The sequence below is a fragment of the Hyposmocoma kahamanoa genome, unplaced genomic scaffold (assembly GCF_003589595.1).
Source record: "Hyposmocoma kahamanoa isolate Upper Pololo Valley unplaced genomic scaffold, ASM358959v1 64, whole genome shotgun sequence".
NCBI lineage: Eukaryota > Metazoa > Arthropoda > Insecta > Lepidoptera > Cosmopterigidae > Hyposmocoma > Hyposmocoma kahamanoa.
The window spans coordinates 10,937,433-10,962,260 of record NW_020653852.1 but is presented as its reverse complement, the minus strand read 5'-3'; the positions used below and the strand labels follow the sequence as shown (position 1 = coordinate 10,962,260).

Sequence of the window (24,828 nt, the reverse complement as noted above, 5' to 3'; positions counted from 1 at the left end):
CTCCTGAAGCTGTTTTAGCCATAGTATTACTATGACTATAATAAGTACTACAATATTTTGTAAATTATTACATAATAGAAGCGAATTAGTGGCAAACAACACGAGTAAAAGGCGCAAGAAATAATTTGTGTTCAATTTGCTTACCCCAACCGATTGTGATGTACACTTTGAGCTTGATGTTTTCGGCTGTGAATGTTTCCACAACCAGCATATATAAATAAAGGCCTGAAAAGGAACAATCGAAATTGTAGATTTAACTCCCTGCATTAAGTGTGAAATTGGCAAGGAACCTACTATGCAGCACCTTAGTAATAAAGCGAATTCTTCGAAATCTAAATGCAAAAGAATCATTGTTGGGAAATTGACAAAATAAATTTTAAATAATCTCAGTACAGAGTACTAAAAAAACCGACCTCAAAAGTACGTGGAATTATATATAATTACCAAGTTTTATTGAAATCGGTTACCGGAAAGTGAACAAACCCGGATTCATCCCCTAGTTCGTCACTATACGGGACTTGACACAGGAGATAATAAAAATCGGTTCTCACTACTCAAAGTATATTGAGAGAGAAAAACGCCCTGAATTGCTATTCTCCATAGCAAAATCAACCATTAAAATAATTGCTCCTTATAATAAAATTTAGGCGCTATTTATAAAAATGAATCTTCATGCATGAACGAACAGCCACCCTTAGAGGTAGATGATTTTCTTCAAAATTAAATGGTACCACTATGGAGGTATCCTTTTTCCAACAAAATAATAATCACGAAAATCAGTTCACAAATACCGGAGTTATCGCGTAACATACATACAAATGATCAGTACAGAGTACTAAAAAAACTGACTTCAAAAGTACGTGGAATTACGTCTATTTGCTAAGTTTTATTGAAATATCCCCTAGTTCGCCACTACACAGAACTTGACACTGGAGATAATAAAAATCGGTTCTTACTACTCAAAGTATATTGAGAGAAAAACGCCTTGAATTGGAGAACTAGCAAAATCAACCATTAAAGTAATTGCACCTAAATTAAAGTTAGGCGCTATTTATAAATAAATAAAAATAAAAAAATAAATAAAAATTTTAGTAGCAGTAGAGCTCCTTGTGAAAAGGTTCGTCCAGGGAAGTACTGCCACCTTACCTATTTCTACCGCCAAGCAGTAATGGTCACATTACTGTGTTCCGGTTGTGAAGGGTAAGGGTGCTGGTGAAATTACAGGCACATGGGACTTGTCAACTTATGTCTCAGGGTGACGGGCGCAGAGGCAGTGCCCCCAAGATCTTTGTAATTTAAAGCTCTTGGTGGCACTGCAACTGTTATGGGCATGCGTGTAGCTTACCACCAGGCTCACGACTTGTTCGTCCCGTCACTTGGTATTATAAAAAAAAAAAAAAAAAAAAAAATGAATCTTCATGCGTGAACAGCCACCCTTCGAGGTGGATGATTTTCTTCTAAATGAAATGGGACCACTATGGAAGTACCCCCTTTCCAATAAAAAAAGAATCATGAAAATCGGTTCACAAATAACGGAGTTATCGCGTAACATACATACAAAAAAAAAAACATACAGACGAATTGAGAACCTCTTCCTTTTTTGAAGTCGGTTAAAAAAAACATACAGTCGAATTGAGAACCTCCTCCTTTTTTTGAAGTGGGTTAAAAAAGAACGTACAAAATAAAACTAGTATACTGTTTTCATACCAAGTATAATATAGTAATATTTGGCACCAGCCAATGATCTTACACGCAATATATTATATGTATAGCGTTCATAGTAATCGACGTTTGAAATCTGTCGCGCAACCCATAGAAACTGCACATGTTTACAAAATACGTTGATGTATTACAAAAAGATAAGAGAAGAGAGAAAAGAATCTAAGTTTTTTTTATAATATCAAGTGACGAGACGAACAAGTCGTTATGGTAAGTTATTAAATATTTTTGTACAAGATATAGCCTTCTTTTAAAGATTGTGCGTCAAGTGCATTGCCCCCCGGCAATATATAGATTATGACTTTATGGAACAGAAGGAACATTTCGAAAAGGAAAGTATGTAATACGTTTTTTTTTCAAACAACCACACCAATGATCCTATTAAAAGTAGAGAATCCCCTGCACTATGAGTACTAGAGTAACGAAATTCACTAAGGGGTACTGCCCGTAACATACAGACAAGAAACAATTTAGAGAAGTTCATTTCCCAAATTGGACCTACCGGGAAACGAACCCGGGACCTCCTCATCGAGTGTCTACAGTAAAAACCGTTGGTCCATCAAGGTCGTCACACACTCGCTGAAGAAATTTGACTATACCTATTTTTTTTTCATATTTTTATTAAAAGAATGACGACCTCCATCTCAACCGATGGAAAGTCACAATGAGATCGACGATGTAACATACATAGCTAAATAATGTCTATGCAGTCTGGCCTTGAAAGAGCCCAACTTATAGCGTTCAGGGAATCTTCAATTAGCGACCAACATTTACAAGAATAAACACAAAAATAATTGAAATATATTTAATATTTTTCTAGCTTACGTGTGGTGTGTGATTGCTTGAGTTTTATTTACTTTAACATCGTAATTACACATTTTCCAAACACACACGACAGCATCTTTCTCGAAATTGTAATAAAATGATGCACTTTCACAATTTTCACGTTCGTCATTTTGCTCGATGCAGACTGATGGCAAGAAGATTCAATTAGACATTTTCAAATCTTTACGACGCCAGTAGTATAATTATCTACTTTTTAAGTATAATACATTGTCATGGCATGTGCGCTTTTTAAAAAGCTATTTTGTCAATTTTCCTTTTCCATCTTACTTTATGAATTTCGTCACTATTACAATAGGGAAATATTATAATAGCGCAATTTTGCGTAATTTGAATACGAAAAGTGCAAAATAAAGACCTTTTTCTTTTCAACCATATATCATTTGTTTTGTTGAAGATATATTAATGTATCACTATCATCGTTTTGAAAAAGTAGAAAAAAAAGTAGATTTTCAGTTTACTACTTTTATTTCCTTTTTCCTGAACCACTGGTCACAATTAACCAAAACGTGTTTTGATTTTGTCGTAACTAAAAAGTGATGGACTTGAGAAAACACGTTTTGAAAGTTCGAAAAAAAATACTGAAAATATACAATAAATTTTCGTCTATAAGTATATAAATAATTCTTACGTGTAATTAAAAATAATCTCATTATTTGCAACAAGATGAATTTAGAATTTGTTTTGAATTTACAAATTGGATTTTCCCAATTCTATCGCTTTTGAGTTACGTTGGTTCATATTATTATGAACATTATAATAATATGAACATAATTCAATCTACTTTGACTTTCATCTAAATATTTCCATGAGTGTTCTATTCGAGCTAGTATGTATCTGTAGCTAAAACGTAAATTTTTTCATGCCCGAACGTCAATTACATTGATATCCTGTTCCTCTATCATGAGATTACAGTGACAATTCTCGCTAGCGACCGCGTAAATTATTTGTGTACAAAATGTTGTTTCTTTTTGTGACCGCTAGGGACGCTGTTTAATTAGCCATACAAAATTGTGAAATAATTTACGCGGGCGTTAGCGGCAACTGTCACAGTTTGCTCCTGGTCGAAGCGCTGATCGCAAACTGAATAATTTCCCTATGTTATGTGTACGAAAGCGTCAAATATTCTGGGGATGCTATTTATTATGTCATCATTAACCCTTTACGTCCCACTGATAGGTACGGGTATCATGTAAGATCAGAATGTTTAGGTCATCATAGCTCGCCACACTGGCTCAATGTGTTTTTCTTCATTGTTAGGAACAGATATTGCTACAAAATATTTAACAAAATGTACGTATTTTGGAAATTAAATTAAAAGGTTTCGATTACATCATGAAACAAATTTTCAGACAGGTTCTGTTTCTGGTTTGACAATATTGGTTTCTGTTTAATTAATTAACTGCCTCCGTGGCCGAACGGTTACCATGTCGCCGAACGGTTACATTCGGACTTCCACGCAGAGGTTCCAGGTTCGATTCCCAGACTGGGAGAATTATTTATAAGGCCTACACTTATTTCTCTCGTGAGTTTGGGTGTAATTTGTGGTTGTCTATGTGTGTGTATGTCCATGGCACCCGCGATAAAGGGGGGCTTCTTTCGATCTCCGTCCGACATCCGTCCGAAACAATTACTGTCAAATAAGTAATATTCGACAAAATTAAAAGACAAGTATCGAGTACGAAGCTTCATTCGCATCACGCGTCTTTTCATTTAGTCAAGTATTGCTTATTTGGCAGTAATTGTTTCGGACGGATGTCTGACGGAGACCCCCAGGGTTTCCGTAGTGCGGGGCTATGTTCAGTGTGTGAGTTATTATTATTATTATTAATTGTGCAGCAAGTTCGGTTTTGTGGTCATCGCAGCCTATTTACATACATAACTGTATAGTGGTATTCACATAACCTCGCGAATCCACACATTTCTAAAATATAATGCACCCTTTTTTTCTTTCAATAAAGAGAAACCCGAAAATTTGGACGTTGCCATTAATGAATAGAATAGAATAGAATCATTTATGTAATATTATCAATGTCACAATATTACAATTCAAAATACAATGTCAAGAGATAATATGATCGTCACTAACACAAACAATAATATTGAATATAAGATAAATAAAGTTACTAAGCTTAAAGCAAAGTTTCTGCCGGGAAATAAAATGTATGCCTGCCTATATATATAATGCCTTTTATGTTTTATTTTTATTTTTATAATATCAAATGACGGGACGAATAAGTCGTGGACCTGGTGGCAGATCTGAGGGGCACTACCACTGTGAAGAAGAAGAAGAAGAAATCAACCCAGAAACAAAACTCTTGTTGCATTGTGTGTTAAATCTCACTACACGTAGACTGGAGTTCTTAGGACTTATACCAAGAATTCTCATGCAGTGTCATCTCCCACGCATTACATTGGCGTACTATTTTGAAGTGGAATTCCTTCACCGCAGACTTATTACCTAACGCTTCACTTAGGCCTTTTTAAGGTGAGAGTGAATAGGCATAAATTGTTTCATCGTCGACCTCACGGTCACTTTCATCGGGTGCGATAGAAGTCAAATGTTCAAATGAGGTTCTCAATTCGACTGTATTTTTTATTTTTTTGTGTGTATGTTACACGTTTACTCAGATCTTTGTGAACCGCTTCCAATTATACTTTTTGGGTTGGAAATTATCCTTTAACGGAGGAAAATTAGGGAATGAATCCGGCTATTGCATTTCACCCACTTTGCGTTAACCCATTTCAATAACATTTGGCAAATAGATTCCAATTCCACAAACTTTTGAGGTAGGTTTTTTTTTATTATTAATTATAACATGCCTCCACAAATATTTAAACTGTCGAAGAAGCAACCATTCTCCAATGGAGACACCATCGTTTTTGATACATATGTAGTAAGTAATCAATATTTACCTTCAACAAGCATCCAGAAGAAGTTGGTGAGGTAGAAGTAGTGCATGCATATTATCATGATCATGCACGAAGTTTGATCCGGGTGAGACTCCTCTGACCAGTTCTGTGAAATAGACAATTGTTATCTATAAAATTATGTTTCAATACAGTCAACTGTGTCTACATCTATTATACAGCCAATAACCGGGCTTTATACAAAAAAAATCCAAGCCATTTAAGGGCCTTTGTCTACCAAAGTATCACAATAGCTGTCCTCTGCGTTTAAGTTGACATTATTCAGGATTTATGATAAAAATAGTCAAAATCTAAAATGTAAAACTCGGCGTGTTGTTGACTGTACAAAATTCAGAGCTATGTCACTGCGCCTACAGTTTTTTGTTCCGAGGGCTCATTATTATCTCTGTTATATTGTGGAGAAAATTAGACGTATACAACCTGTATATTTTTTATTTAACCTTTAATATAAACAAATATGACGGCCTCCGTGGTCGAATGACTTGCACACCAGTTTTCATGGTGTGTCGGGGAGCAGGGAGGGTTCGATCCTCGGCCGGGTCTACGAGTCGAAAACTAAGTTTTCTATATTGTCTCGGGTGTGGGTGTTTGTGGTACCGTCGTTATTTCCGATTTCCATAAAACAAGTGCTTTGGCTACTTGGTACTTGGTACTTGGTGTAACGGGCTGGTGTCCGCAACTCGCCGTCAAGGCGTCTATTTTTGCTTTGGCTACTTACTTTGTGATCAAAGCAACGCATGTGATGTTGTCCAATATTTATATTTATTTATTTAATCATATTTCTCCAATTTCTTTTTACTTGCCATACAATGTAAGAGTTTTTTTTTAAAGACACTAAGTGACGGGACGAACAAATCGTATGCCTTGTGGTAAACGACACGTCTGTCCATAACAGTTGCAGTATTGCTCAGAGCTTTAAATCGCAATCAGATCTTTGCGACTGCCACATGATCAGGCCACTGCGTTCGTTCCTGTAATTTCATCGGCACCCTTACCCTTCAAAAGTTCTGAGGGGCAATGCCGCTGTGCCCGTCACCCTGTGACAAGTTGCAGAAGTTTGGCGACAGATATAGGTCAGGTGATAGTAGTTCTCTGGACGAACAGTTCCCCAAACTCTATTCTTACTCTACTTATCGTATTGGTTAAAAATAAATCACTATGTGGGCCGAACTGGCATGAAACAACAAATGATCAGATCTCGAACTAGTAAATTCCCTGCACTATGGGATCACAGCGTTGCGTTATTGCGTTATTAATTTTGATAAGTACGTTTCCCAAATTTGTCTTACCGGTAACCTAACCCGGGTTCTCTCTCAATAAATATAATTTTTGATTTGTCTGATCATTTACATCACAATTATTTTTATAAAATCTCACATTTTATTATGAATTAAAACTTTTTAAAGTACACGAGTTTTTTTATTATATCAAGTGACGGGACGAGCAAGTCGTGCACTTTATGGTAAGCTACACGCCTGTCCATAACAGTTACATTGCCACTCGGAACTTTAAATCGCAAAAACTTGAGGGTCACTGCCATTGCGCCCGTCAGTCTGAGACATAAGTCGACAAGTCTCATGTGCCTGTAATTTCACCAGCAACCTCACTCTTCAAAAACGTCACACGGTAATGTAGACATTACTGCTTGGCGACAGAAATAGGTAAGGTGGCAGTACTTCCCTGAACGAACGCTTTCACGAGTAGCTCTATTTGATTTTGAGAATTTATTTTCAGGTGATTAAATTCTGGCGTTTTTAAACCATTTAAACGACATTACGAAAAGGAACGTAAAAATTCATTTTTATTCATAATTTTTTTTTCATAAAATTTTAATTTTTTTTTAAAGATAGGAAATCTAGCACTGCGCAGAACCACACTACAGACACTACTTGGTACCAGAGCAACGAAACTAACTATCCGGGGCGCTCACTAGAACACCCAGAATAGAACCAATTTAGAAATAAATATTACCCAAATTGGTTCCACTGAATGGTATCCGGGACCACCTCATCCATCGCCCACAGGCACACTGATGCGCCATCGAGGTCATCGATATAGAATTATACATTTGTAGTATGCACCAATTCAATGAGATAAAGCAGTTGGACCACGGTTCTAAGGAATGGGTTCGTAGTCCAACTTAGTTGGAAATAATTATTACCGACAACCCGTTGTTCAATTGAAATTACAAAACAGTTGGACACAACACAGAAAAAAATAATTAGTCAACCGCCCTAAATAGGTAGAGCGCAAACACTTGCCTGATAACATATGCCTGATAATAAATAATATTGCTTTTTTTGGTGTTTCTCTGATAAATACGTATACAATATAAAAAAGAAATAACTTAACCTAATAAATAAGAACTAACCTAACCTAATCTGATACATAATTTTCGTTATTAATGAAATGAAATTTGATTTGATTTAAACATGATGAATGAAAGATGGAACATAATTTTATAATAGAATAGATATTTTACCTGATTCGGCAGGTAAAATATCTATTTATTCTATAGGGAAATTCATTGAATAATAATGATCAGTCAAATGATACCAATAAAATAATAACCATTGATGTCACACTGTTAAATATAATAAATACACAGTATAACAAGTATTAATTCATGTCAATATTAATATAAAAAATCAGTTACTTTCTAATAACTTTTGTCTTTATGCAATACACTAATGTCCATTTCCATTCCAAAATTGATAAGTTTGTATTTAGAGTGTTAAGTTAATTGTATTAAGAGTGCCTTTTGCATTACAAGCATTGGTTTAAGACGTACTTAAGTTTAGTGCAAGTGGACATGTCCATTTCTGAATAAATGATTTAGTAACGTTTTAATGTGATTTAATGTGTTTAATGTAATTTGAAAAAAACAAATAAACGCGATTTAAATCCGGAAAAATAGTTTCATATTCTATGTGTAACACTCGCGAAAATCTAAGAACTCGAAACGTTTTAATGTCCTTTAATAGAGCTTAATAAATTCGGACACACATACAATTGCATTGATTTGTAGTAAGACAATCTCGCTTTGTTATTGTAGACCAATTTTTTTAAAAGATTTCACTGAACAATTTTTTAGGTTTTGCCTGAAATGTACACGGCCTAATGAATTGCAAATGTTATACTTTGAGTTTTCGTACAAATAAGATCTTGTTGGTATTTTAAATCAACAATTAAGATTCTCTCTTCAATTAGTATTCAGCATAGGTCGTATTGCGGTGTTGTAGGAACGTGTGTACAACTGGTTCAACTCAGCTAACTCAGAGGTTCGTGTTAGGTATTCTAATAAAGGCGTTGAGTACTCTATTCGGTGTTGAACTTTCAATTTCAACCCTACGTGTCGCGAAGATACGTAGGATGTACTGTCGGCCACATCTAAGCAGTACCATATGCACCTATAGAAATTAAAAATAACACAACTAAAAAAACAACTTTGTATACCTATACGGTGACCGGCCGGTTAGCAAGTGTGGAATTCACGGCACGATACATTGCTTGTTTTCTGCTTCGATACGATCGTTTATTGTGTTTCGATGTAAAAATTAGTTCAATTTTTTTTATGAAATACTTACTTATTGTTTCAGATTGATTGCTGGTGTGGTTTAGTTTTTTAATACGTAGACCATACGGACCATACGTAGAACATACTGGCAGAAAACCAGCACTATTTGACTTCTCTCGGTCTACAGTATTTATGCTGAGTGAGGGCCATTTAAGCACAAACTGTAGTCATAGCTACATTAAATTTTTATCAGTTCTTGTAGTATTTGTGTGTTTTTCTCACAGTATTTGTTTTTCTCGCAGTATGTGTTTTATATAAATGTGTATAAAATTAATAATGAATGTTCTATGTGCTTTTATGTTATACTCTGTGAAGTGATTGTAAATGTTTTGTTTCTGTGTTGAATAAACGTGTTATCTATCTATGTATCAATTGAAATAAAAATTAAGTAATAAAGTTAAAACCTTTTCCTGTAAAATTTGGTTTTGTGTAGATACGCGCCTTTTACCAATGCTAGTTACGCGGCTTTACATTATCCCCGATGGTATATATATTTTTAAGAGGTTATTTGATTTGATATTGACTAAACTTTTATGAGGGTGTTTTCGGTTAGGAAACAGAAAGTAAAATGAGCATTAAACTCGATCTTATAGCTATGTTGGTGCGAGCAGTAGTTCCGGTTTAGCAAACAGTCGCTGATTCAAGTCCAGTCGCATCTAAGAATTTTTCATTGCATTTGTTCGATCTTTATAACAATAATAAAATGAGCATTGAAGGTTTAATAAAAAACAAACCCAGTAACTTTCAGTTATCTTATTTTGACTATGACATAAATAAGAAAAAGTAATTGTTGAAACGCAGTAGGTTAGATTACAATGTTTTATTAATATGTGCTAAAATATATCAAAAGTAAAACGGTCGTAGAATTAAAATTTACTGGTTAAAACAGGTTTGATACTCAATGATAGATTTAGCTATTCAAATGAGAAACGCTATGGAGTGCGGCCATCGAAGAAATTGTCATAAAATTTCTAGTATTTAATTTTAATAATAAATTTTGTCTATTATTATATTTTTCTTTAGATATCTACTATGTATGTATGGATATCAAAGTCAAAATATATAATATAATAAACTTTTTTATTTGTACCAACTTGGATCGCTGGTGTTAGTTTAGCTACTTATACTATTGTTAGATACATACAAATTAGAATAACATCATTTTAATAATTTTATAACATCATCAACATAAAAAAAAAATTCGACTTATACTTAACAAACAAACGAATCACCAGACAAATTTTATTATTGAATCCTAATTAGCACAATTGTTAAAATGATTTAAATGAATCCTGCCGCAATGAGCAAGATACGGACAGTCGAGTCTGTTTGCAATCACGTTGAGAAGGCTGCTGCTGCTTCCATTTATTCTATATAGAGACATTTTGATCTTTTTAGGTTCACATAAAACATACCCGTGGTAGCCTAAGAGCGTATTTGTTCGAGACGAATTTCATCGCGTTCACCCCGCGCGGTCGCCGAGCGGAGTCCGCGTTGCCGCCGCGCAGCGACCGCGTGCGTCTGTCACGGCAAAATACGCTCTATTTATTTAGCATTTACGTTTTAACTTAAATGAGCGTCCCGGGCACGCAGGCGAGACTGGCTTGAAACTGGTCTACGCGGCGACCGCGCGGTTGTATTATTCAGAGGAATTGAAATGTTGTTGCCTAGTAAATAGAAATCAGATACGTCATTAATGTACATGAAGGCGTGGTAACTGGGTGGTCGCCGCGCAGCGGACGTGCGAAAACTTTCGCCTCGTGTAACTGGGCGCTAACGGCTTGACTTACCGTCTCTCAAGCAAACGGTCGTGGGTTCAAATATGAGTTTTGCACCTATGAGTTTTTCGGAATTTATGTACGAAATTGAATTTGAAATTCACCACGCATTTATCGCTGAAGGAGAACATAGTGAGAAAATCTACACACATCTGCAAAGTTATTTAATAATGTGTGTGAAGTTTCCAATCCGTATTGATCATGCGTGAGAACGGCCTAAACCCTCTCATTATGAGAGAGGACCTGTGTCTAGCAGTGGGATTATATATAGTTTAACTATTACATTTTCGACTATAGAGCATAATGTTATCAGGAAAACCTGATGAATTCGAATAGTACAGTATAATTCAAGAATAGAACATTTTGTTCCTAACTTTGTAATCCCTGAATTCCATTTCCCGTCTGGAAATTATTTTTCCTTTCTATTATTTTCTGTGAATAAGTGTCCTCGATTTGTTGTGACACAAACGAGCTCCGCATAGTGCCAGGTACAAGATACCTTCTTACCATTTATTTTATGCAGCTTGAAAACTCTCATCACATTTTATATTTATTTGAATCTACATGTAACATCGTTTTGTTGTGCATTTGGTGGAATTAGAATGTTAAGAAATTTTATTCAAAAATCGCAAACGGTTTTTAAGAGAAACATATGAATTCTAATCTTTAAAACAATGTACTTTAAATAAGATTGTTTTAATTCAAAGTTTGAAACGTTAAAGATCATTGGCTTTTGTTAAATGTAAATTTTGTTTGTTAGTTGAAGACCTCCGTGGTCGCACTGCCACTGCGCCTGTTACCCTGAGACATAAGTTGACAAGACTCATGTGCCTGTACTTTCACCAGCATCTTTACCCTATAAAACTGGAACGCAATAATGCTCACATTACTGCTTGGGGCGGCATAAATAGGTAAGTTGGCAGCATTTCTCTGGACGAAATCTTTCATAAGGAGCTCCACTGCTACTTGTTGTACTAAGCTCCAATTTATAATGTTGTTATGACCATGTAACCAGAATAAGTAATGACTGTTGGTTTAGTACAGCTATTAATACTATTTAATTATGTTACTTATTTAACGACCTCCGTGATCGAGTGGCTTGCACACCGGTTTTCATGGTGTCGTTTCTGAACCATGTACCAGAGTCATGTTGCAATAGTAAGTGTAAACTCTCTCTCTTTCAATTTCAATACTTTATTGCATTTTCTACAATATTTCACAAGGTGGTTAAGTTTCACAAGTTAATATTTTAACAAATCATTGTAGACTCTGTACAAGGCACAGCAAACTGGAGAGGAGGACGAACTTCTAATCAAGAATTAAACTTTTAAATCATTATCCTGAATAAATTTCGAAACAGCGTGACATTTTTCTATTAGCAGTCTTCACTTTTTTATAAATATTATATACTACTAACGACTTGGTAATTTATTATACATTTTCATAAACATTCGGAGTGGACTAGAAGAGTTAATTTTAAACCGGGTGGTTGTTGTTATCAGTTTATGTCCATGTCCCTGTAATACAAGCCTTGCTTAGTACAGAGGCCACAAGTAAAAATGCAAACTAGTCCATTTTTCCAGAAAAAACATTTTTATATGCATTACAAATCCAAATAAAAATGTTTTTGTAACAGAAAAGACACAAATATACTTCCTAAGAAACAGGATTAATACAGATTTTTTTCTTTATTATTTCATGCTAGTAGAAAATTCATATACACTTACGTATCTTACTACAACCAAGACGTATTAATATAAATAAAATTCGGACGGATGTCAGACAGAGCATGGGAGTACACCCCAAAGTTTAGTACCACGTCGTACATAGTTCTGTGAGATAAAAGCTTTGTAGTTTAGCAATTTTTGTTTGTTCAACGTAATTTGCAGTGTCGCTGATGTTATGTTACAGTGCTCCATAATTTGTAAGACGAACTAATTAGCACATCGCACAGAGAAATAACGTGAGGTCAAAAAATAAATATCCGCGCTCCAAGCAAAATCACGTGACGAATTTGTCGATTGTTACCATCTCCTTCGTTCAATTTGACCAGACATTTACAAGGGAAACGGAAACTTATACCTTAACGTTCCTTTTAAAAGTGCAAAATATTTTCATATAAATCTGTACTATCTTCCAAACATTTTGTCATCGAATTAGATATACCTATCATTTAATTAGGCGAGCTTACTATAACTAATAAATAATTGTGCACTAGCCTAAGTACCGTAACATTCTAGAACTTCAATAAACATTTCTAAATTACACTTTTGTACCTCACTACTGTTTAAATTATCATCGAACGGACTTTGTGATGTAGCTGGCTGTGGAGATTTGTCTGGGTATAACAATAATATTTATATTGCGGTTCATTATGTTATGCTCACTTTCTGTACATTTTCTGTCGATAGCAATCTTGAGGCTAAGCGATGTGCTAATTAGTTCGTCTTACATATTATGGAGCACTGTAAGATAACATCAGCGACACTGCAAATTATGTTGAACAAACAAAAATTGCTAAACTACGAAGCTTTTATCTCACAGCACTATGTACGACGTGGTACTAAACTTTGGAGTCTACTCCCATACTCTGTCCGACATCCGTCCGAATTTTATTTATATTAATACGTCTTAGTTATATTAAGATACGTAAGTGTATATGAATTTTCTACTAGCATGGAATAATAAAGAAAAAATCTGTATTAATCCTGTTTCTTAGCAAGTATATTTGTGTTTTTTTTTGTTACAAAAACATTTTTATATGCATTACAAATCCAAATAATTTATATTTTATTTTTGTATAAATTATTGACCGCTGCGAGTTGTTACGTCGTTTTGTATTTATTGTAATATTTTGGCTGCATGAAAAAGGTTTAGGTTAGGCAAAGGTTCTTTAACTTTTTATTTTTGACCTCGATTTTTGTGTAATATGAATTATCTGCGGAAAAAAATCGGTTGCTTGAAAACTGTTAAATCAGTAATACTCGACTAAATCAAAAGACCATGTGAAAGTATGAAGCTTCATTCGCATCATGCGTCTTTTAATTTGGTGGAGTATTACGTATTTGACAGTAATTGTTTCGGATGGATGTCAGACGGAGAACGAGCGTAGATGCCCAGGTCTTGTCTAATGTAGTTTATGTTATTTTTTATAAACCTGTACTTTAATCTGTCAATTATAATTTCATAAACTATATCACAAAAGCGCTCTTTTTAGTTCCGAACTAAAATTCTATAGTCTATAGTACTCGCTACTAAACAAAATTTATTATGGGTTTGTTTACAGAAGTATAACGACTTTCAGAAAAGAACGTCGCATTTTTGCTAATTAAAATATCAAATATTTTGCTCAAACGCTCTACTACCTCTTGATTGGTTAAAATATAAGCGGTACTTAGCCGCTCACAGACACTTCTCTTTGGTTTTTGTTTTCTACCGTTGTTTAGCTTTCGTTTGAGTTTGTTGCTGTGGGTTGTTTAACAAATAATATTTAAATATATGAGTTGTATTTCAATCTTTTAATTAACATGCTGAAAAAGTATTGCATGCAATCATTACATAATTAGGTCTTTGAATCTCCTACTTATTACGTAAGCCACTCGGGAATAAAATATTATATTAATGTGTTGAGACAAATAACTTATAACTGCCACTGTAAAGTTTAGCGGTACAGTTTAGAAAGGATAACAAAATTCGTGTAAATACGGAACAAAATACTTACTTGTAAAGCTAAATTTATGATCCAACTACACGCCGACAGAATGTAGGTTGTCATAAGGTTCGTATGTATTGTGTTCCTTAGACATCTTAGGTCCCTGAAACAAGAAATAAAATATAGAATAAAGAAACATGAAAGGCTCGTGGCCATAGTCGTTGTCGTGTGTCGTGTGTGTTGAAAGAATCTGCGCACAACGCATCACTACTTAAAAAAAATTCATAACCAGCGTAGAGAACACAGCCCTTCGATACACTTTAATTTTCTGTTTTGTTATCTTCTCACATAGACAATTTTCTGTTTAGGAGATTTAGGTCAAGTACATAATACAGATAATCTTTCAAACTATTCTTAACGCCTTTTTACATAAAACTGTCTTATGTATTATGTAAAGAGGTGACTTTGAGATTTAGGTAAGTATTATAATCTCAAGTTTCACGAGATATTTGAGATGCCGTCAATGTAGCTATCGTACAATACGTAAGTAATACGTCTTTGTTGTATTAAGATGCGTAAATAGGTATATGAATTTTTAACTAGCACAGAATAATGAAGAAAAAATCTGTATAAATCCTGTTTCTCAGCAAGTATATGTTAGTTTTTTTGTTACAAAAACATTTTTATATGCATTACAAATCCAACTAAAAATGTTTTTGTTTGTTTTTTGTATAAAATATTGACTGCTGCGTGTTGTTACATCGTTTTGTATTTTTTGTAATATTTTAGCTACATGAAAGAGGTTTTTTTTAAAATTTACTTTAACTCTTTATTTTTGTCCTCGATCTTTATGTAATATTAATTATCTGCGGAAAAAATCGGCTGCTTGAATGTATTAACAAACCAAAGTTTTACATTGTTAGGCAATGTGCGGATTGTCCCTGTAATGCCAGTCGTTAGTCACGTTTCCCTGTGCGTGTGCTATTTAAATTAGTACCTTCAATGTTAAGCCGGGGTAATGTATATTCACGAAGTTGGTGTGCAATCTTCGGTTGAAATTGGAACATTTATGTTCATTTTTTTATGACACCAAGTGACGGAATGATCAATTCGTACGCCTGATGGTAAGCGACACGCCTATTCACAGCAATTGCAGTGCCACTCAGAGGTTTAATCGCAAAGTCTGGGACAAAAGTTGAAAAATTCCATGTGCACCACGAGCACCCTTGAACGTCTTGCTTGGCAGCAGTAATAGGTAAGGTGGCAGTATTACTGGTCCGTGTGATTTCCTTCACAAGGAGGCTACTAAATTTTTAGTCGGACCTGTTGACGTAATAAGTCGTTATTCACCCTATTTACCGATCAGTGCCTTTACCATGAGATTACAGTGACAGTTCTCTCTAGCGACCGTGTAAAATATCTGCATACAAAATGTTTTTCCTTCTTGTGACTGCTAGGAGCGCTGAGTAATTTGATATACAAAATTTGCAAGTGATTTACGCGGTCGGTAGCGACAACTGTCACAGTAATCTCGTGGTAGAGGTGCAGTTTTCACCTCTTTCTATTTCTGGCAATGGAACTCTCTAAGAGACTTTTAAGTTATATGAGTTACGCATATGTCAGCAATAGTCGTGTGAGCCTTAGACTATGATTTTTCGATCCTCTAAGATGTGAGCGGTGGTCCTCATACTAGTGTGACTAATCTTGCTACCAAAGCTTCGTTACGAAATATATCCGAATCAGAATCCGATGCACAATTCATGTTAATTTTTATTTTATATGAAGCTTGTTCAGTACAGTCAGGTCAGTGCGATCCACCGCATTCCTCCGTTCTTGATGATTGTCTACTTCTCGGAAAATTTGGAAATTTAGTTTTAATTAAGACGTACACGCAATGCCGATACCGACCCTCTAGCCGACCTTTTGGTTCAGAGAGCCTTCTTACGGTTGAAATTTGTATTATGTATTTATGTAAGTATATGATAAAGAACCAATTGGCTTAAAAAGTTTCTTAAAATCTCTATCACTAGTAAAGCAGTAAGTATGTCATACCAAAATGAATGTTACGGCTCACAGGTTAAATATTATGTTTGTTTAATACTTTTTTTCACACTTATCTACTCAGACCCAAATTTTCGATCAGGGGCTCAGGTATCTTCCCTGAATGGCAAAAACGGGGGCTTTTGTCACCCACTGGGTAAGGGTTCACGGGCGTGTTAAATATTCACGGCATGCCACTAATGATGGTGGGGGGGATAGTGAAGTCTCCCCAGAGGTGGGTCCGCGGTGGCGGATAACAGCAGGCGGGGCCGTGGATCCGATAACCGGGAGTTTTTAGTGAGGAGTCTCACATAACCAATGTGCCTCCTCGTGACGCGGTGGTATACATGACAGATTTTCCCCCGAAAAGAAAAAAGAAAAAAGAGGGTCAGATATCTTAGGGCATCGACTTTACAAGGAAGAAACGTGGAGTTACAGCATCCACAAAACCACTGCTCTTAAATGTTAAGTTCCACGTGGTATTACACTAGGTTTTTCAAAATAACATAGAATTTTGGTGTATACCAGCTTATCATATTATAAAACAAAGGAGCTGTAGTGAGATACAAAGTTGGTTTTGCTTTAGGGTATTCGTGACTGATTAATGTATTAGTCTTTGGAATCTTTACGAAATGGTAAGATTTTATTATTTTATTTTTATTTACCCTTTCAGTAATAAAAAATATAGCTCTTTCAGATGGTTACGTTGTAGGTAATAATTCTGAGATTGGAAGTAAATACAAATTTGATAAAAATGGCAATTTTTATTGACGATCTCTGTGGCCTAACGGTTAACTACATGAGGATGCGGAGGTCCCGGGTTCGATTCCTGGTAGGACCAATTTGGGAAATGAATTTTTCTAAATTGGTTCTGGTCTGGATGTTCTGGGAAGTGCCCCAGAATTACTTTGATACCAGGCAATTGATGTGATTGTCTGGCATATTATAATTAAAAACGGAAACCAAATGAATTTAATAACAACGTTATGGCATAGAAAATAATCCAAAATAAAAAAATATTACAAAGGTAGTTGCTGAGTAGTCTATGTCTTATAATTTGCAATCAAATATTTATAAATGTTCATGGACATTTGATACATTCTTTCGAGGCGTGAAAGTTCAACATATTTGCCACGAGAAAACGATACCAATTCTGTCAAAAAAAGACGTAAAACGTAATGACCAAAATAGTAACGATTGTTCCACTTACAAAAAGAATAAAGTAACAATAGAACTTTTTGTTACTCGTTTGGCAAACAACACGACTTCTTTCACTTTTTGCTACTATTCATTTTATGTCTTTGGCCTTGACGTAGTTATGCAGTGATGTGTCCACGGGATATTTTGGTTAGAAAATGTACCTAGATAAACAAATGATATAGGTAGTTGTGATATTAAGAGCTTTATTCAGCGCACAGAGAATTCGCATCCTTGGCGTAATAAGGCCACATCTGCAAAATGAAAAGTTTTCGTGAGGAAATTTGTCGATAACTATTTTATATTTTTTTAAATTAGGTTTGTAACAAACCTACTTTATGTAACAGACGGCCTAAAGCCAGATTGTTCACTTTTAGTTCTCATCGCAGCTCATTTTAGTCATCAGTGTTAAGATTTTCCCTCGAATGGTGACTACTAGAATACAATTTTGTTAATGTGAACAGGGGTTATGAGCCTTCAGCTCGCCCTTTTCTTCAGTGGCGCAGTCAAGGCCATCAGCGGCCAACTGTAAAATATCCTTCAAAAAAAAAAAAAGTTAATGTGAAGAGAAATCTGAGAATACAGAGAGCTCAGTAAGGCAACCAGGACTTGAGTCCCTTCTTGGGAACTGCTACCCGGATCTTCTGATATTTCGTACGCTTCATATAGGGTGAATAAACCTCATCTCGCGGAACGATTTCCAGGAGTGAGTCCCTTCTTGGGAACAACTGCCCGGTCCTTCCGCATATAGGGTGAAATTGTATTGGCGACATACAAGGTGAAGATAAAAATCTTTTGAACAATTTGGAGTTTCACTTGGCTTGTTTTGATAACCTCATCCAACGGACGACAGAACCTCCCTCCTTTACAGGTTATAAAATTTCACATATACATAATTTGTTACATGTAGTTCGTAGTAGATTTATGTGACTTTGTTATATCAGGGTACAAGTTCAGTTAGCAGAAAATAAATTTCATTTATTTCGTTTGAAAATGTTTACGTCATAAAAACGATTCGCTTAGAAATCACTCGTCGCGGATTCGAAATTATCTTTTCAAATTGTCTTTTAAATTTTCAAAAACAAAATCTGTGAATGAGTGACAGTTGTCATTTTTAATGATGTAGGTATCGCTTAATTACCTTATTTTTTTCCATCCTCTAAGCTTTTGATTACCATTTATTTTAAGGCGACCACTAGGCTTCTGCCAGTGTCTATTTTAAAAGAATAATATAAAAAATAATGGCGATCATCGCCAGTGTCAGTAATTAGAAAGTTCTCTTTCGGACATAATCACTTACCAGTTTCAGTTTCGGGCTTGGAGGATCTGGCTTTGTCATTATATATTTTTTACAATATAAACTATATTTCTTTATGGTAATGCGGGTTGTATCGAAATCGATAGTTATAAAATAGGTATAGTTATACTATGGCAAGCCAAAAAGCTATATATATATAACATGTTAAAGGTATATAGTCTATTTAATAACAGGCAATAAAAAATATTACAATTACAAGACTAAATGATATAGATGTAACACATTTATTAAGATTTTTACTGTACCATAAATTTCATATGAACCAATCTCACATGGTCCGTGGTTTTATGGATTTCTGTGTTCAAATGACAATTTTTTTATGACACCAAGTGACAAGATGGACAGGACGTGCATCTGGTGGAAAGTGACACGCCTATCCATAGCAATTCTGTACCAGAGTTTTAAATCGCAAAAATGTGAGGGTACTGTCACTGCGTCCATCACCCTGAGACATAAGTGAACAAGTCCTATGTGCCTGTAATTTCACTAGAATCTTTACCCTTCAAAACCAGAACGCAGAAATACTCATATTGGCGGCAGAAATAGGTAAGATTACAGTACTGCCCCGGACGAAGTTTTTCACAACGAGCTCTACTACTACAAGAACTAACGACAGCCACACATCTTTCCCGCTCACTTCATATTGATAATTAACCGATTATAAAATGACAACAAATCGCCGCTCATTGGCCTCGCCCATTTCCTGATAATAATAAACTAATTGAAGCTGACAACTCATCGCTGCTATTTTAACAAGCTCTCCATTTGCTAAGCACTGATCCATGTAGGTATCGTAACGGAGGCATCACCGTAACTGCGGCAACGTAAGAGCCTCTTCGGCACTCTTCTGCGGGAATGAGAGCAAGTCGGTAAAATCACGGACTATATAGTACGCCGTCTTTATAGTAAATGTAAAATGCACCTACATGTCAAAATATTACGAGAGAGAACAAAATTGTATGCGATGATAATATTTGAATAAGGTTAAACCGTGCTATATGACCCTATTGTTCGTGATATTTTCCTTCTATGGCCTGTAATATCCCCCTAAATGTATTTTTTTTTCAATAATGTTACTTTTCAACTCAAGATATTAAGGTTGAATGAGCAATATTCAGGGGTTCATTAACAAAAAAAATCTGATATTACCCTAAACGACTGCCCATTTGGCAAATGTAATAAGTTTTTATGCCCGCGTATCGATCGTCGGCGACCTACTGCCCTTACACCTGTTTTTTATTTGTGAAGAACAAACAGTCTTTTGCAAATCATTAGTATTAAGAAACAATTAATACTTACAGAACCATAGTTCTCTAAGAGCGGTTACACTGGCGACTTTTAGCAACGATTCAAACGCGATGAAGTAGCGATGCAGTCGCTAATCCTCTATCTTCATACACGCACGCGATTTTAAGCAGCGATGCAGACGCGATGCAAGCGCGCCACTGAATCGAGACAAACGCGCGATTGCATCGCTACATCTGGGATTTACAGGCGATTGCATCGATGAAATCGCGCGTTTGTATAGATGCAATCGAGTGTTTGTATCGATGCGTTCGTGCGTTTGCATCGATGCAATCGCCTATAAATCGCAAGTCGCGTGTTTCACGAATGTACGTTTGCAAGTCGTAATCATTGATAAAATAAAGCTGCATGTGATAATACGCCAAAAGTGCTTTTATGACTTGAAAGTCATAAAAGTAACACGAACCACATGAAACAATTAAACTAATATGCGTGTGAATTTTTTTAAGTCTCCTATTTAAGCATAAAAAGTTACCGACTAATTTCTTAATTAATCTAATCTTTAAATCTTCTCTCTCTTCTAAAAATATGTCATTTTGCAGATGTGGCCAGTGAAGCCAAATGGTTTCGTTTAATTTTCCGTTACTTTTCGTTACTTAACGACAGTCTCGCGTATTGTAATGTAACTACCTAACTATTGTTTTTAAAGCAATTTTCGTAATGTTTGAGAACGTTGTCAATTTTTAAATCCAAGTGTAGATAATTCAATGATTCGCCAAATGTTTTTAAAATTAAACTTTTGCTTTATTTAAATGTCGCATATGCTCTTTTAAGCCTCCCATTTGGATTCGTTAATTGGAATTTATTGTTAATGTTTACATGGTTCTTGGCAAATGTTGTGTATGCCTATAATAGGCAAGCATATTTACATTGATACCACTATTTGTAACGTATTGTAATGCGAATTATTGTATATGTTTTGCTGTTGGTGTTGATTTTTATAAAAAAAAATCCTAAGTAGTTTACAAACGCATCCAAATTAGACAATATAGTTACTCAGACATGGCGCAAGCAAAATGAATCCAATTACTGCCTAAAGCTTGAATTTTCTTGAGAGTATCTAGGTTTGTAGCGTGATTATTGTACAAATCTGTATAAATAAAAAATTACATTTAGAAAAAAATTCTTCGATCCGACCGAATTCGAACCGACGTGTACTAGCAAATCGTGCCAGACGGTATGCCAATTATAAGCCACGTTCGCACAAGCCACACTAAGTGTTCGATCTTTGTATTAATATTTATAACAAATTAGTGGAGTAATTTCACAAAAAATAATTGAATATCAATTTAATACAAATTTAATTATTATATATTTTTAGGATTTGGGTATATGTATAAATTTATATCTTCTTCTTTTTTAAAGTGTTGTAGCTCCATCCATGCAATTGATGATTGCGCCAACGTCCAGTTATGGAATCGTTAATACTAAATATTTTTTGATAAAAAAAAATGAAAATGTAACTTTTGCAGCAAAAATGTAACTTTTCAAGTAACGAAACTTAATTTTCGACTCAAAAACATAGGACGTAGCCTTTTTAAGTCTAAGAAATAATTAATACTTATAGAACTATAGTCGAAGACTAGTCCATAGGTATAGTTGACTATAGTTGTCTAAGTCATACCGTAGGTATAATGAAGACGCATGAAATCATATGTCAAAAGTACTTTTATCACATGAAAGCATTGACTTACAAATAAAATGAAAGTCATAAAAATGAAACGAGCTATATGGAACAAATTATGTGTATGTGAAATTTGTAAGGTATCCTATTTAAGCAGAAAAAAGTTATCAACTAATTTCGTTTTTTTCGTCTCTCCTGAAAAGTTGTCATTTTGCAGATGTGGCTTTATTACACCAAGAGTGCGAAGTTATCCGAATTAATTAGAAGATATTTTTGAATCTAATCTACTCGTATAAACTTAATAGATAGTAATCCTCGCTCCAACGACTGTGGCACATGGTGCCACCTGGTGGCACCATTTCCAGTCCATTAAATGAAACCTGTTTAATAGAGACTCGTTAGCTCGAAATAACTCCCCAATTTTATTTTATCTAATCACTTGATCTAGTAGCTTATGGATATGTGTATACTAGAGCTTCCAGTTTCGTCGCATTTCCTCGTCCTCGGAAAAGTCGAGATTCGGTGCGGTCTCGAAAGTACCGGGAGAAACAAGACCGAGATTTCCGGCATGAATGGGCATTTATGCCGGAAATCTAGGTACTCATACGTTTCTATACTTCATTTTAACATAAGACGATGCTGATTTGTTCCTGAATAATTAAATTGACAATAATCTTAACATTAGTTCTTTTTTAAACTTAATGTCCAGCTGCAGAGTATTGGCTCGATGTGACTTTGTTGCACTCTTAGTGTTTCATTATTTTATTATCCCAAAGATGCTTAGAAGTTATTGTTTTCGAAGTGCAATAAGGCCGTTTACTGCACTCTACACTTTTTATTTTTCTCTGTATTACGTGCAATAAATAATATTTTATTTGTACTGTATTATATTTTAGACGACTGTTTAAAGAGAAGACGTTATTTTGAAGTTGCTCGAGGTAAGACGTTATTGACATTTTGTAGAGACTGGCTAGTAGAATTGGAACCTCGACATGTTGTGGTAATAAGACAATCTGATTTCCTTTATTGCCAACACAAATGTCAATCAATACTTACGCCGTCATAACTCAAAAATAACTTGGTAAAATGCTTAGAGGATGGAAGTAAAATGTCAGCTTTGAATCAAATTTTAGTGATGACGCTATATATATATAACTGTCTATTATACTATATGACTATTATATTTGATATAATAATTATTTCCAATTTTTAACAACCTTTTCTGGTATCGTTAGTTACATAAACATTTCTGAGAAGTGTAAGCCGCTTGGGTAATAAATCTAACTGATTTACAAATTGTTAGCGTATGTTTATCAGTTTACAATGTTTACGGCGCACTCTAGCAGTGTATAACGCATGATGAATTTATGATAAATCGTCGATAGCATTATTACATTAGGATAAATATTATGATATAAACTTATAATAATTGATTACGGATAATTGATTAATGATGGCCTGGTTTGAAGGACTCATGTTTTTGTTTTAGGAGATCCTAGGTTCGATTTGTAACAGAGGGATCTTGCTCTGAATCGTTAAAATAGTGCACTTTATGTACTCGTACGAGCGAGCCCGTATCTCGGGTATCTTTCTGGATATACGTGCACGCGAGGGCGCTCGTTCAAAGTGGTAGTCTTTTGAGAGAAGGATGAAGTCTGTGTCAACAAGCTAATCGGGGATCAGAACCTGACTGATAAGGTTCCTGTGAAGCTTGCTTGCACAGGTAACAGTGCTCTTCCTGTATAACCAAAAAGTTGAGTAGAGAGGGCGCTATAATCATAACTTAGTAGAAGATACGCGACTGTGTTGTTCAGTATGTTAAACTGTCGCTTGCTTTTGCAGTGAAGAAAAACATTGTGAAACTTGTAGGTTCACAAAACTATTGCTGTGTAATTGACAACCCGCACCAGGGCCTGCCACTCAGGCTTAAACTTTCATAGAAAATGTCGAAGGTGACATGCGCCATCAAGCGTGCTTTTCTCATAACCACCTACAAATAAATCATTTGTTATGACTTTTAAAATTTTACACCAAATGATTTTAACTAGCAGTAAGCAATATGACCAAAACTACAGGGTTTTGGCCATATTGCTTACTGCTAGTTAAAATCATTTGTTATTTTGGTTATATTGCTCTCCGACAACCAGACAGGTGAAGCTGTAGAGCTCCTTGTGAAAGAGTTCATCCAGGGAAGTTCTGCACCCATACCTATTTCTGCCGCCAAGTATTACTGTGTTCCGGTTTTGAAGGTAAGGGTGCTGGCAAAATTACGGGCACATGGGACTTGTCAACTTATGTCTCAGAGTGACAAGTGACGAGATCTTTGCTATTTACAGCTCTGAGTGGCACTGCAACTGTTATGGACAGGCGTTTAGCTTACCATCTAACGTACGTCTTGTTCGCCCCGTCACATGATATTATAAAAAAAGACAACCTTGACTGATTATGGTGGGTACAGTGGAGGGAAAGATACTCCGCGGTCGAACACCTAGCCGATTTAGTGATCAAGTGACCACCCTCACTGGCCTCCCTATAACAACTGCCCTGAGAGAAGCCGAAGATAGAACCAGATGGAAGAAAATCGTCCATAAAGTCTCGAATATCATTAAGGGACACGACCTTCAGCAATGAAGATAACGACTAAGAAGAAGGATAATTAAACACAATAGTTAAAACGTAAAATTATTTTCATAGCAGTGAAAGGATAGTAGAATAAAACAAGGAGGGTAAGGGTGTGGGCAACTGCTACAAAAATTTAAAAAAAAAGTAGGTAGTAGTACTTTAAACTGGGCAAACAATAGTACAACCGCATACACAACGATCGACTCTCTATCGCGGCGAGGT

General features: G+C 35.3%; 1 protein-coding gene across 2 annotated transcripts in view; it reads right to left on the bottom strand.

Moving 5' to 3' along the window:
• LOC113230673 (diuretic hormone receptor) overlaps positions 1-24,828 on the bottom strand; it is a 58,884-nt gene that overhangs the window by 33,762 nt on the left and 294 nt on the right. For both annotated transcript variants that reach the window (XM_026464705.1, XM_026464704.1), the window contains exons 2-4: positions 14,570-14,663; positions 5,479-5,581; positions 145-225 (exon numbers count right to left, since the gene is read on the bottom strand). In XM_026464705.1, coding sequence (XP_026320490.1) covers positions 145-225; positions 5,479-5,581; positions 14,570-14,623 — 238 coding nt within the window. In that variant the 5' untranslated portion in view covers positions 14,624-14,663. The remainder of the gene's footprint in view (positions 1-144; positions 226-5,478; positions 5,582-14,569; positions 14,664-24,828) is intronic.